The following is a 14,539-nucleotide window of genomic DNA, read 5'->3' as shown; positions in this document are numbered from 1 at the left end:
CGATACACAACAATAGGAAACATTATGATACACTTCATTGTCCCTTTGGGTAAATTTGTCTTGGACATATTTCATATTTTCTGTTTAGTTTTGTCTAATTTGGGTCCTAGATGTTTTTCTTGTTTCTGAGGAGATGTTAACAGTTTGCTGGACAATCAAACACCTGACTTCAGTATATTTCACTGAAATCTTTACCATCGCTATGGTTACATGTTGTGTTGATGTGAACAAGTTTTGGCTGCTTGGTTTATTTTTGTGATGGCTTTGCCTGCCAAGTGGTTTTTAAAGACGTCTCCAAGGTTTGACTTCCCAAAACACCTCATGATGCTTTTATTTAACTCCAAACCTAACAGAAAGATAAGGAAGATTTCTAGAATCATAGCTTCTTACAACTTGTATTTTCAGAACCCTGATGACATTTATCTAAACTCAAGCCAATGTCAGTGTGGGATTTGATTGGCCGTCATAATTTGTGATTTAAAGTAATGCCTGCTAACCCATGTCTGCCTTAATGAATCAACACATAAGCCTCCTGGAAAGTAAAAAAAAAAGAACCTTGATGCATGCATATAATGCATGTTGGAATTTATTTATTTAAGGGAATAAAAAAAGATTTTCAAGAAGACAAACAACATAAACATAAAATGTCCAAACAACTGTTTACTCACATTCCTCTCCATCTGCTGATGGTCGCTGAGTGTTCGGTTTGTTAGCAGTCAGTTTGTCTCTGTCATTAAAATCTTGTGGACGATGGAGTGACAATGCAGATATTCCTCCTCCTCATACGTCTGGTCCTCGTGCTCGTCCTCAAAAGAAAACCGAATGCTTATTTATTTCCAAATGAGCTAATTCCCTCTCATCTGTCGTTTTCCCAAATCACAGCAAACTTGAGGTTCTGCAAGATTCAGCAAAACACCAACTGAGACAAACTCCTGCAGGTAGAGAAATGTATCTCTGCATATTCTTCCTTTTTTTTTTTTGCATCCACAGACGATCAAAGTCCAGTTTAATTTTTCAGATTTTGATTCTCTCAGTTGTTGGGTAAGTTCTGCATAAACCTGCTGACTTGAAACGTTGTCTTGTCTAACGTTCTGGAAATACCCTCCTCACTCAGTCGGTCAGACACTTTCAACATCGGTTGTCAGATTTATTTAAAGCTTGAGAAACGGTCTCTCTTAGGGCATGTGTTGCCTTGGAATATCTTTGCATTTCCAGTATAAAGTGACAAAAATCCCAGCTGGAGTTTTAATCAGTTCAAGTAGAAATCTCATATCCAAAAGAGAAATGAAGCAGCAAGTGGGGGTTCTCCTCTTCAGCTCCTGTGACACCAAACGCTGACACCAAATCTGCCCGGTGGGACATCAGGCCAGAGTCCAGCCCTCGTTCACGCTCTTCTCTCTGCTTCCAGTCCTCCTCGTCCAACAATCACTCCATTCCTCTTTCTCCGCACAAGTAGAGAGACTGCTGTGTTTGTCAGTTCACAGCCTTCCTGACATCCACAGCTAAATGTGTGTGTCTCTGTGTGTGTGTGTGTGTCAAAGAGGGGATTTGAGTCAGGGAGGGAGTTTCAAGTTTCAGCCCAGTGCCTCTGAAATGATCCCAACACACACACATACATACACACACACACGCACACACAAACCAAATCAGGCAGCGACTGGTATGTGGACAGATTAAGACCAAGCCAGGCTGTGCTCTTTCTACGGTTACACACACACACTCACTGTCCTCTCAAAGGTGCTCACTGTTGCATTTTAATATGAACTGATGATTAGCACATTAAATCTGAGACTTTAATCACCAACAGCGGACAGACACACTGCATGTTTAATTACAGAGTATAATCAGTTATGTTACTGTGTTCAAGTAATTTACATTTGTGGTTAATATATTAGCCCCCTCATTTAGTATTCATAAAAACTATATCAGCATTTAATTAATGGTAACACCATCTCCTTTAAATAAATATTCTATGTAGTTATCAGGTATTTGTTGAGTTTGAGAAACATTCCATCATATATCAGCAGTTTAAACTATGAGGTGTTCCACAGGGAAGTTGTCTAGGTCCCCTTCTTTTTCTTTGTATTTATGCTTCATTGGGAGGAATCTTTTCAATACAAAAAACATTTACATGTCAAAAACAAATTCCTTCCTGCTTCAATCAGCTTGCTTCCTGATTGGCTTATTGTGTCAAATAAGTCAGAAACTTGTTTTAAGTTTACCTTTTACAAAGAAAATTACAACATATCACCCAATATTGGTTATATCCTATTTGATTTTAGTCTGAATTTTTATTCAATGGCAAATTTAAGCTTGAGTTGTTGTTATAAAGACATTCTGTTAGGTCCTAGTGCCCTTTGAGCCCTACATTTTTTATCAGTTTGTTAGTTGAATTTCATCGTATCAGACTAAAAGTGCGTTCACATATTATGAAAAATCCACTTCACTATGTGTTTCAATAATATATGTGACTCTAGTCGGTCTACAAAACCCCCCAATGATTGTGCCTGCTCCACTTTTCAGAAAATGTGTGCTCAAACAGGCTGTTTGGAGATTTTCCCTTCATGACATCACAAAGGGCAGTAGCCCCTCCCCCAGGTGAGTGACACTCCCACAGCTAGGTGTTTGTTCTGCCCTCTGAGTCTGCCTTCTCACCGTAAACAATAGGACATGGAGCAAGAAAGCCGGAGAAACTCTTCCAGAGAGGGGGGCGTGGTCAGACAAATCTCATTTACATATTTAAAGGTACAGACACAAAAACAGCCTGTTCTGAGCAGGGCTGAAATAGAGGGGTTTATAGACATGATCAAATACAGGATCAGAGTGGATTTAGAAAAAGAAACTTCACACACATTTTGTGGAACTCTGAGACTTATTTACACTGAAGAAGAGGAGGAGAACATGTGACCTTTAATGGTGATGGTAGCATTTGAGGTGAAAAACGTAAACCTTTCTGGTGTCTAATGAAAGAAACCCACAGTGAGAAAAGAGGATCTGAAGCATCAGAAACATTTATTTTACAACAGTACATCAGATACTTCATTTATCCACACGTCTGCCTGACAGACGCAGACATCATCAGCCCATGCTACAAACAGAAAAATCTCTACATCTCTATGTACTGTGTCACTGCGTGTATATACAGCAGGGCGGCCATTTTGACAATTCAGTGCCAAAACGGTTCACATCTAACACTCTATACATCCCCCTCCACATACTGGCTAGTCGTTAATCAGTTATTAAAATCATAAGAAAAATAAAATAAATAAAATAATGCTTCGATATTATCATCTGGTCGCTATATTCACACTCACATTAGTTCTCGTTATTTATGTCATTGTTTCAGAGCGAACAGTGTGACGCTGCTCTCGTGACAGTGTTGCATGTTTAGTTGACAGCAGGAAAAATTAAAGAGGGATTTTGTGTAGCATTGAAGTGGTCAAATGACATGAAGCACAAAACTAAACAACAGATCGTCTGCAGGCCGAATAAAAACTCTTTAAACTGGAAACTTTTGTCCAAATCAAAAACTGGAAGACACAAAGAATTAAAACAGCAGCCTCTTTTTTTTAACATGTTCTTGAGGACGCATGATGTATAATTACTGTAGTTTGTACACATTTGAGATAGAAGATTTAAGTTAAATTGATGTATTCAACTTAATAGAGCATTATTTTGCTTTTTCAGTAATAAAAAAAAAGCTAGTTTTGAGTTTTTATGAAGCTGCAGATTTCCTGAAACAACCTTTGAAATTTGTGGTTGAAAGTTTGGATATTGCTTTTCCTCATGATATGTAAAAATACATAATGAACAAAGCGTTTGATTAAAAAGTAAAAGACAATATACTCAACATAATCCTGTTTAGATCCATGAAGGTGTTTTTGGTATAAAATCATTGACACAAACAACCTCTGTTCCTGTGTGTTCTAATATAAAAGAGCTGCAGTGCTACTCATGAGCGACAAATAAAGAAAAACTAGAAAACAAAAAAAAGACTAATCTGAAAAAATGACACGCTAACTTATCAGTGTGATGGTTTTAAAAACTGCTCTTTAGTCGCTATGAGGATTGTATAACCTACAAAAACTGCTGCCACACTAACGAGTAAGACTCTGGATATCAACATCCTCCATTCGTCAACAACATAAATAAGAAAAACAAAAAAAGACGATGAAAAGCAAATCTACAGAGACAGAACAAAAAGAAATACTGTGAAGTCAAATCTAAACATTCAGTTTACACAAACATGTACAACGGATTCTCACAAAACAAAATGGAAACTAAAAACAAAGAAACAAAAGGGGCTCAATCAGTGTTTTATATGTCTGTTCTTCTGGACGAAAGTAAGAGGTCACTAACGCTCGGTAATCATGGACTTGTTATGTTTCTAATAATAACACAGGACTGTGCAACGGCTCACACACACACACGGCTCCCAGCGCGACTCAGGGAGCCAACGTCTTCACACACGGAGGAGAAAGTGTAGATTTAACTTTGAGGAGGACGAAGAGGGGGGGGGGGGGGGGGGGGGGGGAGGAGGAGTTCAAGAGTTCAGCAGCTCTTAATCATCAAAAGGAAAACTGTTGATTTAATCGCACGACGTGTTTCGATGGTTCTGTGTTGATTTAAGTGAAGAGGACTCGATGCCAACACAGCACCTGTTGAAGTGTGAGCTGCCCGCTCCACACTGAGGGGGGGGGGATTCTGTGGTGAGCATTGAGGACAAATAAACACCCCCCCCCCCCCCCGGCAAGACTCCTCACTGAACATATAGAAAGGATCTCTGACCTACTTCGAGTCGGCGTGAGGAGCCTCGACGAGTGCTTCCCCGCAGGATGACTCGACACAGACGCTACCTCTCCTGCTGGAGGAAAAACAAGCTTTGACTTCATGATTTAAAAAACTTTATCGTATCTGGAAGGCTTAAACATTCACAGTCCTTAATTTGAAAACATATTTTTTTAATTTCTGAATAATTCTCCACTTGATAAATATCAGATTTGAAGATCCTTGTTTACTTTAGATTCACCCCCGTACAGTGTGTGTCAGTGATGACAACAACTAATCAGACCTGATTTATTTTTGTACCAGGGTAAACATGTTTACCATTAGCATTACCATGACAATTTATGGTGTAAAAACAGCCTTTTTGTCGTCCTCGATTTGATATCTCACGTCTCCTGGCTGCACTAGTTTTTTCTCAAACATATTCGACTCACATGTTGATTTTGTTTTCCATTTTGAGCCTTCAGCGCTGAGATAAATTATCATGTGTGTGGTGTGCAGCACAACACAGATTCTTTCACCTACAACCAGAGGCTCGCACGGTCAAAACGCGTTTTAAGAGTAAACAAACATGGCGGACAACCCCTCCTCGTCTGTTTGATTGCGATACGTTTTACAGGACACATTGTGTTGTTGCCAAAAAACAACAAATTGTTTCTACATTTCTGGCGCCCGTCTAACTTTATACTTCGCGTTTGCTGTCGTCGCCCCTTGCTGAGTTTGTTGTGCTTCCTGCTTCAATCAGCTTGCTTCCTGATTGGCTATTGTGCTGTTCCCCGTGACGCTCCACAGAGTGCGCGCTCGGCTGTCTTTGGCGTTCTCTCCCCACACACGACAGGATTGTCTGATTGTAAATATTGAACATGTTTAAAATATGAATTCAAATCTGGGCGGCCCTGATTGTCTTCTAAGCAGATCGGGGAAAATCACTGTTAACACACCACAGGAACATCTGGCTTCATAATTTCCAGAACCATCAGATAATTGGAACCATCGAGCCTTTGTTGACTTAGGTCGGACAAAAGGAATCGGGCCGATTATCTTGAAGTGTCCACCCTGCTTAAGTTAACACATGTTCAGACGTTTCTTGTTCTTACTCTGTCTTAAAAAAGTCAAAATAATTATTTAATCTGAAGACGTTTTTACTTCTTCCTCCTTCGTCCCTCCCTCCACAGCAAATCTTAAAATCAATAAAAACATTTCTTATGGTTTTAATATTTGCTGGTTTGTCCATGTGTGCGGCCCCAGAAAGCTGTTAAGAGTGTGTGTTCAGTGTGTACATCAGTCCTGTGATTGTGCTGGAGTGGGTTGTGTGTTTGGTTAACTGGAAGATGTGTAGTGTATATGTGTGTGTTTGTGTGTGTGTGTGTGTCTAGTATGCGTCGGTCCTGTAGCTGTGGTGCGCATCAGAAGTGAGCTGGGTGGTTTCTGTGGCTGAGGACGGCTGCATCACGATGGGCTCACCATCTGGGGAACACACACACACACACACACACACACACACACACACACACACACACACACACACACACACACACACACACACACACACACACACACACACACACACACACACACACACACACACACACACACACACACACACACACACACACACACACACACACACACACACACACACACGTTACTTTTATGTGTGGATGTAGGTTAGCATGCTGAAATATAATGTTTACAGTTGATGGATGACAGAGGCCAAAGACGTTTAAAGTTTTGTGTGCTTTCCTCACCTCTCTCTTCAGCGGTCATCTGGGCCTCCAGGTCCTCCGGGGACACGTAGAACTCGGGCTCCTGGTCCATGGGCGGCCGAGGTTTACATTTCCCGCAGCAGCAGTTACAGCAGCAACACAGACAACAGCAGAAGTAACATCCTGTGGACAGGCAGCAGAAGACGAACAAAGCCTGTGGACAGAGACGATACAGATATTAGATCATAAGCAGAAGTCAGGCTGTTTTCAAATGTTTAAATCTAAGACACCTGCCTTCAATCTATACTTCTCAGGGGTCACAGATTGAGTCTGTTTACAGATCTTTGACTCCTCATTCAAACTGAAACATGGTTTTTATTTCAGAATCAGATCCTGCTTTTCTTTTGAGTCCAGGACGAGACATGCTGCTGCCAACGCTGGACATTAGTGATGTTTTTACACATTCACCCCTCGTCTCAAAGCGTACATTCTCTGCACTCTGAGGTTCAGCCCTCTCATTTTCAGCCCCTCACTCATCACAGTTTGTTTGTGTGTGTCTGGTCTGCGTCACCTTGGCCCACCAGCTGGACAGAACAAAGTAGGTGTTGACGTTCTCCTCTCCGAACTGCTCGGCGACGTAGAGCCCCAGGGAGCCGTATTTGTCGTAGATGTTCTTCTTGGTGGCGTCGCTCAGGATGGAGTGGGCGTTGTTGATTTCTTTGAACTTCTCCGCCGCGTCTGGATTGTCCGGGTTCTTGTCTGGATGAAACTTTAACGCCAGTTTCCTGTACAAAAAAAAAAACAGAAGGATGATTTCCAAAAGCGATCCCATGACACCCTGTGAAGCTGGCTCATCAGGTTTTCTCGACCGTACTCTTTTCATTTTAAATATTAAACAGACATTAAGAATTTTAAATGGCCAAAAGGGAACCCCGTGAACAACCTAAAACCTTCTCAGGTGAAAATAACTTTACTTTGTTTTTATTATGAAGCTTCCTCAGGTTCGCCCACAGACTTTTGATTTCTTTTTCAGACATTAAGACATCTTTAGGGGTGATTTGGTCAATGAATAAAGAATTAATATTACTGGATCGATCTGTAGCAGGTGCAGAAAATAAGAACATCTGATTCGTAAAAACATGGACACAAACTTGATAAAAGTTGATCACGTTGTGCAGAAACTTTCTTTAAATGCAAAAAGAACGAGGAAGCCAACATGTCACCTTTTTGAAATATGTTTAAATGCACAATTTAAACAGTTCTCACATAGTTCAAGAGAAACCAGAATGTTTCTTCCTAACTTTGTAACAGTTGTATTTATTGCAGGGTCGACTTGACCCATTTAGAGTCGTTTCCTGCAGACCTCTGACTCCCTCTAGTGGTTAGAAACACAACATATGTACATCACAGAGGGACTGCCATGTGGCTGTATTCAGTTTGGGCTACAAAGGACAGAGTGTTGTGTTATTGTCTCATTCTGTGAGTGTTTGTCTGTACCTGTAACATTTCTTGATGTCGTCTGTCGTGGCGCTCTTGTCGACTCCCAGCACGACGTACAGCGATTCTCCTGACGTGGAGAGAGCTCTCTGCCTCTGCTGCTCCATGGCCTCTCTCTCTCTCTTGTTCTGTCTCTCACTCGCTCCCTTGCTCACTCAGCGTCTCACCTGTCAGGTGGGAAACAAAAACAAGAGAGGACAAGGAAGCCGATGAGATAAGCAGGATCGCTTTGTTGTTTTACAAAAAGGCGGCCGTTGTGACTCTCTCTATCTCTATCACATTTTTGATTATTTTCAAACGTGTCATTGGGTAAATGATAGGGAACATTTCTCAGGGCTGTCAGAACTGAACTGAACACCTTGACCAAAAACCAGAAGTATGTATTGAGCAATGAGCTGACTGTAATGTTGCAAACCTTGTAAAGCCTCTGTAGTTTGTGTTTTAAACATGAGATGAAGTACAACAGGAGCACATTATGAAGAATCCTTCAGATAGTAAAAATGATCAGGACCAGATATCACTCTCCTTCCCCCTCTTCAGTATTAGTGAAGCTTCAAATTAAAGCCAGATGGTGACTCGTCTAATAATATGTGGCTGTGTGGGATTTGAGGGTGCGATGTGTTTACAGGAAGTGAAAGGAATAAATGACTTAAAGAAGGGTTACCTGAGTTCATGTCACAGAGCCAGGGAGGCAGGTGTACAAGGCAGAGATTTACAATCTGTGTCCTGAATGAACCTCACGTTCCAGCAGGAGACGCTGCAGTAAACAAGAAGCCGAAACAGAACTACAAGAACCAGAAAGAACTACAGAATGACGAGTCATGTTTCAGATCCATTGGCAAGACGTTTCTTACTGGAGTTTTTGAAATGTTGCAGAAAAGGGAAAGTGAACTGGGACAAAAAATAATTTTAAATATAATCCATGTCCGAGGCTAGTGATGCTAGCTAACGTTAGCTGTCCTCATGTTGCTGCTAACTCCTTGACTTACCTCTGATTCCATCAGTGGACATGTCTGGAGCCAGAGATATGAATATCTTACTGTAGCCAACAAGGCCTTCAATACACAGCTAAGACTTATGTGCACAGTAAGATAATCACAGAAACATCACTTTGTGCTAAATGCTTCAGATCCATGCAGGGCGGGAAAAACTCCCTTATGACGATGCAAATACTCTGTCAGACACACAAAGCTGCTTTTTAGTAACAAAATTAAGGACACAATTTTCCCTGTGACACACTGAAATTACTTTGCCCAGCCAAAAGTTTGAACTGGAAGTAGCCAGCAACAGTTGCTATTAGAGGGAGCCGCAGACCAATCAGAGGGCCAACAAAGGGTCAAAAATACCAAAGATGATAATCTCAAGTAACAACAGCAATAAAATGAAACTTTTTTGAATGCAAACAATGTTTGTGTGGGGAAATGATTCAGCACCTAGCATGCCTCGAGTTCACTGAAGCTTTGCGATCATTTAAGGACAGGTAACCATTGCTGGAGATCTAACTTAGGCCCTCCGGGTCATTGCTGTCTCAAGGTTAATCTGTCAGGGTTTTTCCTGCATAGAGAATTCTTTGGCGCCCCCCAAAGAGGTTTTACCCAGCGCCAAAGGAAAATCACAAGTGGCAAAACCAAAAAAAAGGCCAATTCAAATTGCAAATCAAATCCTCTCTGAATGTTAAAAATATCAATACATCAAACGACTGCTGAACAAGCAGAACATAAACTTAAATACGACGTCTCTGACTTCTAGCAGTCATCTCCCCTCTCATCCGTTTACGCATGTGGCTCGCGCTGGATAGCCCGCTGATTGACTATTTGTTTCTTTTGACTGGTTCATGACGCTCCGCTGACACCCACAAGTGCTAAATGAGGGTTGATTTTCCGTTTGGTGAGTCAATTTCAAAGAGCAATGCACTTCATGGCGGTAAATATATATCCCAACAGTCATGTTACAACTATACTAAACCGCGTATGATGTAGCTGCAGCAACTTGGGACGGGTCATCGTGGGGGCACGCCGAGACGAGACACACCAACATACATGGCTGCAAACGCACGCACGCACACACACACACACACCTGAACACCAACCACCGCGCGCACCTGTTGACTTGTAGTGCAACGGAACACGGTTGATCCGCTATCCGTATGGACCAACAAATATATATTTATTATTTCTCAATTTCCTGATCTGATCAAATGATCCAAATTATCTGTGACTTAAATCTGTGATTATTTGACATAATAGTAACTCAAATAAATGTACTTAAACAAATGTATGTAAAACGAAAACACAATTTAAAGGTAAAGAGCAGCCATCATAGGAAGAGGGTGAAATACACTGGCAGGATGTGACCCCCCCTCTCCCAATCTCATTACACCCCTCTCCCTCAAAATCCCTCTCCTCCCCTGTTTCACTGTTGCAATAAAAAATAAATCTTTACCAGATTTAATTGTGGTTTCAGTAACTTAAGCATAATGATAATATTATTTATAAAATGATCAGAAATAACAGGAAATGCACAGATTTCTGTCAAATAAGGTAATACAGACTCAAACTATACTGCAATACGCGAGTCGAACGTTTACTACAGCACGTATAGTCACCCCCCAAAGGCCCATTCTGAGCCAGGAAAAACCCTGATCTGTTGGTAAATTATTACCTTCAGACAGAGTGTCAGTTTGACTTTTGACCGTCAACAGAACCACTGTTTCCCTTGTGTGGAAAAATAACCACCTGTTTGGTCTTTACCAAAGCTGCTTTAGCTGTGAGACTGGGATGACCTTAAAAAGGAAGGCTTTTGAATCTTGTGTTTGGCAAAAGCAGTCAAAATAACTCTGTGAAGAAAGTAAAATGAGAGGGTACTGCAGGTCAGTCATAATGGAAATAAGCACTGTGGAGCCACAGAGCATTATGTACAGCAGGGATCAAGATGAGCTAACTCAACCAGAACACACGAGAAAAAACAACACAACCCACCCCATCACAACGATAACAGTGGGCTGATAATCCAATCTCAAACAGGAAGAGAGATGAATATAAGCCATGTGAATATTTAGAGAACAGGTGGAGCGATTACTCGACCTGCAAACTAACATTATTTAGTATTTGTATGTTCTTTTAATGCAGAATAAACAGATTTCAGAGAGAAATCCACCCTGTGCAGCCCTGAGTAGTAGAGTAGTAACAGAGAGCCCTCCCCTCAGGTGTCAGACAGAAGGTGTAGGTGGGTTAGCAGCAGGCTTAGAGAGACCACAGTAAGCCAATTCCGCTCCACAGACAGGCCGAAGCAGCCCAACGCCAGACTTCAACTAAGAAGCTTCACACCAGAGCTGAACCGTCCCGATGAGCTATTATCCCACTATGACTCATGAGCGGAGTATTTTAATGAGAACAGGGATCTCATCACAGACTCATCTGTGTGTTATTTCATGCATATTAAAACACTCTTTGTGGCGGGATTGTGATTCTTCTTGGAAGGCTGAAAGAATGAGAATCATATTTTACTGAAGACAGTTTCTTGTAACGCTCTGCTCCAGCATTAGTGCCTGGAAATGTTTACACTGGTATTTTATATTTTACACTAGTAAAGATGAAACTGAACAACTTAAACACAAAGAATGTAAACTCCACCACCAGGGGGCTCTCAATGAAAACAATAACAAAAGATAATGTTGAGGCTGGCGGGGAATCATGGGAGTGATTCTCTCTGATACTACTATTGCAGGGGAACTTTTGTTATTTTGTTAATGTTTCTGTGTGCTCTTAGTTAAAAATGACTAATTTGGGTATTTCCTGTTTAGGTTTTTGGGGTTATTTTTTGCCTTTATTGGACAGGAGAGCTGAAGAGAGACAGGAGAGGTTGAGCGGAGATAGTGAGGGATGACATGCAGCAAAGGTCAGAGGTCGGATTCAAAACCACGGTGGCTGCGACAAGGACTGCAGTCTCTGTACATGCACTGCAGGTCATAACCGCTAGGCTATCCTACGCCCCCATTTTTGGGCATTTTATGTCTTTATTCAATAGGACGGTGGATGGAGTCAGAAATCAGGGAGAGACAGAGTGAGGAAAGAAATGCATGAAAAGAGCCACAGGTCGGATTTGAACCCGTCTGCTTTGAGGACTACAGCCTCTGTACATGTGGGGATTAATTTTAAGACATGACGAGCTACACGGAATAAAAAGATGCCAGAATACCAAGTAGACAAAAATATTTCTGTTTCATGCTGTCAGCCGTTACTTTAATTCAAAGACCTATATGGCACCAGATGGGGGCTAACACTACGGTACCTTGACTCCTAGACGGCTGACAACACATTGATTTAACACCACCTTAAATCCTGCCCACTACCCTGCCTCGGATTAACCAGTCACAACCCAGATTCACCACCACCTGACCCGGATTAACCAATGAGGTTGATGCATCCATACTCCAGGGATTACCGACACACTGACAGACTGTGCTTGTATGTGTGTGTGTGTGTGTGTGTGTGTGAGTGTGTGTGTGTGTGTGTGGAAAATAATCACTTACAACCACCACCATGACACTAAAGCGAAGTCTCTGCCCATCTGAGCCAACAACCAATCAGATGTAGTCTCGTTAAAGGTAGTGTAAGGAGGTGTAAGGTAAACTGGCCGTTACAAGGGCGACAACATATGGTGTGTGTGTGTGTGTGTGTGTGTGTGTGTGTGTGTGTGTGTGTGTGTGTGTGTGTGTGTGTGTGTGTGTGTGTGTGTGTGTGTGTGTGTTAGCTCCACACCTGAGGCTCAATTTCATGCTCAGTTTTTAATGAGTTTTGTCCACTGTAAGATTTTGGAGAGAATCCTGTCTTAAATGGAACAATCAACATTTTTTTTCTGGAAAATATATTATACGTATATTAGTATACACAATAACATGCAGGAAAAGCCTGTTTTATGCACATTTTGACAACGTAAAAGGTCCAATCTGTCAGATATCTACTGACTGAAATGATAAAGGTATCTTACTATCTGATCAGACATTAAGGAAACATGCTATGATGAAGTGCTGGCTTCTCTGACAACAATGCAGCAGCCAGTATGTCCTCCTTCTAACTTTAGATTCTGCTCCTGAATGCTCTGGATTTGTTTGGACCAGAGAAGGTAGGCGCTTTTAAGACACACCCCCACACGGCCGTTTTGGACGCCCCTCAGTTTGTCAGATATGAGAGCAGTTATCAGGTCAACAGGTGTTGCAGCGATGGAAGCGGGTAAGAGAAGTGGTTCAGATAGAAGTGATTGTACCCGACCTAAAAAGCCTCTGCATGTTTCTAATAAGCTCCACGAGCAGAAACGTGCTCAAACTAGGATCAATATTGGAGATGCTTTTGAAAAATGGAGAGAGGTTAGAACACAGAAAGGTTTACAGACCCATGCAGAGCTGGATAAACACTGAAGCTTCAGAGTCCACCACATGGTGACCTGTGTGAGCATCCACTCTAGAGAGGAGGAGGGGGGGGGGGGGGGGGGGGGGGGGAAGAGACAACTCTCTACAATGTTTAGAATTTAGACTGCAGTACCCATTTTAAACACTAGGGGTCAGAGTTACATATCGCTCCTTTCAAACCTGGAAAATTCAAATCAATTCAACAATTTAATGGCATAATTACATGCTGATTCACTATAACCTTTAAAAGATGAACATATGGCTCACATATTTTTCTCTCACACTTGCATTGAAGTTTTTCTGTTATTTGAATCCATGCTAATGAAGCTTTCTCAGCTCAGCTCTAGCTTATCCTTCATATGTAAAGAAAAGGACTTCCATGTTCTTTCATATTCATTATTGATTGAACCACAACTCCCTGCTAAAACTCTACTATTCAAATCATCAGCGGAGGAGAGGCCCTGGGTCAACTTTCATTTTGCCAGATTTAAGCTCTACACTGTTGTTTCTTTCCAGTCATCTTACGACGAGTAACAGAGAAGCAACAACATGGAAGGGGAAAGGTTATACAGTTTCAGACAGACAAAACAGACACGGTAACGCACATAGCATCCATCAATTTCAAAATAAAACACAAATTTACAGACTCCCGATCCCATCAGTTTATCAACATAAGGTCAAAACAGGCACTGAATGAACAAATCGACCAGCCTGAATAAGAGCTAAACATGTGGCTGCTTCACTGACTTCATGTCTGCAGCTGGATTTAAAAAAACAAAAACAATAATAAACGAGAGGGTCTGCTTAAAGTTTAAAACTTCTGTATACAGCATGATCATAAATCCTACGCCATAGTTTTGGAACCAGGAACGATGGAGGAAAACGATCGAAGCACATCGGAATATGTTGCAGAGAGCACTTGTCCATCATGTTGCAACAAATCATGTGCTATTATTAACCAGCTGCAGGCTTTGTGTGCGGAGGGAAGTGAAGTGAGTGAGTGAGTGTGTGAGTGTGGATGTTTGAGGGTTTTCAGAAGCTCTGCCAGCGAGCCCGAACACACTGCAGAGAAAAGAGGCGGGGCTCTGAAACACATTCTTTAAGGAGCGATTTCATTGTTGGTCGACGCAGTTTCAATTTGCTC

At 41.6% G+C, this 14,539-nt stretch overlaps 2 protein-coding genes across 4 annotated transcripts in view; both read right to left on the bottom strand.

The window, feature by feature from the left end:
- The window catches only part of trim101 (tripartite motif containing 101), a 12,400-nt gene extending 10,813 nt beyond the window's left edge, over positions 1-1,587 (bottom strand). For 2 of the 3 annotated variants that reach the window (XM_061058309.1, XM_061058310.1), the window contains exon 1: positions 669-1,583. In XM_061058309.1, coding sequence (XP_060914292.1) covers positions 669-680 — 12 coding nt within the window. In that variant the 5' untranslated portion in view covers positions 681-1,583. Of the gene's footprint in view, positions 1-668 lie in introns of all 3 variants that reach the window. The other variant, XM_061058312.1, reaches the window with a different exon arrangement.
- Positions 1,588-2,993: 1,406 nt separating this feature from the next.
- The window catches only part of dnajc5ab (DnaJ (Hsp40) homolog, subfamily C, member 5ab), a 28,370-nt gene continuing 16,824 nt past the window's right edge, over positions 2,994-14,539 (bottom strand). Inside the window, exons 2-5 of the mRNA XM_061058327.1 lie at positions 7,989-8,155; positions 7,063-7,276; positions 6,534-6,705; positions 2,994-6,252 (exon numbers count right to left, since the gene is read on the bottom strand). Coding sequence (XP_060914310.1) covers positions 6,158-6,252; positions 6,534-6,705; positions 7,063-7,276; positions 7,989-8,095 — 588 coding nt within the window. The 5' untranslated portion in view covers positions 8,096-8,155 and the 3' untranslated portion in view covers positions 2,994-6,157. The remainder of the gene's footprint in view (positions 6,253-6,533; positions 6,706-7,062; positions 7,277-7,988; positions 8,156-14,539) is intronic.

The sequence above is a fragment of the Labrus mixtus genome, chromosome 15 (genome assembly GCF_963584025.1).
Source record: "Labrus mixtus chromosome 15, fLabMix1.1, whole genome shotgun sequence".
Lineage (NCBI taxonomy): Eukaryota > Metazoa > Chordata > Actinopteri > Labriformes > Labridae > Labrus > Labrus mixtus.
Note: the sequence above shows the minus strand (reverse complement) of the source record. Positions and strands in the feature narration are given on the sequence as shown.